General features: G+C 49.1%; 1 protein-coding gene across 1 annotated transcript in view; it reads right to left on the reverse strand.

Moving 5' to 3' along the window:
• LOC119585700 (equilibrative nucleoside transporter 1-like) overlaps nt 1–914 on the reverse strand; it is a gene marked incomplete at its 5' end in the record, with an annotated part of 13,328 nt that overhangs the window by 2,848 nt on the left and 9,566 nt on the right. The window contains 1 exon segment of the mRNA XM_037934374.1: nt 73–267. Within this exon segment, the coding sequence (XP_037790302.1) occupies nt 73–267 (195 nt within the window).

A 914-nucleotide genomic window follows, 5' to 3' on the forward strand; every position in this document is an offset into this window, starting at 1 on the left:
CAGATATGACGCAGGTACTTCTAACCCTTCCCCCGCGCCCCCCCCCCCCCTAGGTCAGTCCTCCTCCCTCACCCATCTCCACCAGCGCGTGATCTCCCTGCCGAGGGTGTCGCCGACGTTGAAGAGTAGGAAGGTGATCGTCGGCTGAAAGAACTCCTCCGTCCAGCGTGACTTAGGATACACGGACGTCACGTACACCACCACGGCCGGGTATACCATGAGGGTGATGAAGAGGGTGCCGCCAAGGGTGGTTCCCATGAGCCAGATCTGGGGAGCGGGAGAGAGGGAAAGAGATGCATAGATGAATAATAAAAGGGAGCGAGAGAGAGGGATGAGTGGGTGGGCGGGCGGGTGGATGAATTAGTGGCGAGAGAAAGAGCACATAGATGGAGAATAGGAGGGGGGAGATAGACAGGTGGATGATAACAGAGGGAAAGAGATGGATAGATGAATAATAAAAGGGAGTGAGAGAGAGAGGGAAGGGTGAGTGGGTAGATTAGTAGTGAGAGAAAGGGCGGGAGAGGATATTAGATGAAAAATAAGAGGGAGGAAGTTGGATAGATAGGATGGCTCGAATAATAATAAAGAACAGAGAGCGAGAGAGAGGGAAGGGTGAGTGAGTGGATAGATTTTTTGTGAGAGAGAGGGAGGGATGGGCAGATGGAGAGTAGGAGGGAGGGAAGGAGATACATCGATGGAGGATAAAAGAGATGGAAAGATGGAAAGAGATAGATATATTGGTAGTAAAAGACGGAGGGAGATGGATGGATGAATTATTTACGGAAGTGAGAGAGATAAACAGATGGATAATAAAAGAGGGAGAAGGATGGATACATAACAAAATGGATGGAGAGGGATAAGTAAATAGATGATAAAAGAGGGGGAGGGCTGGGTAGATGGATAAAAAAATAAAA

Source organism: Penaeus monodon, chromosome 20 (assembly GCF_015228065.2).
Source record: "Penaeus monodon isolate SGIC_2016 chromosome 20, NSTDA_Pmon_1, whole genome shotgun sequence".
In the NCBI taxonomy this organism is placed as follows: Eukaryota; Metazoa; Arthropoda; class Malacostraca; order Decapoda; family Penaeidae; genus Penaeus; species Penaeus monodon.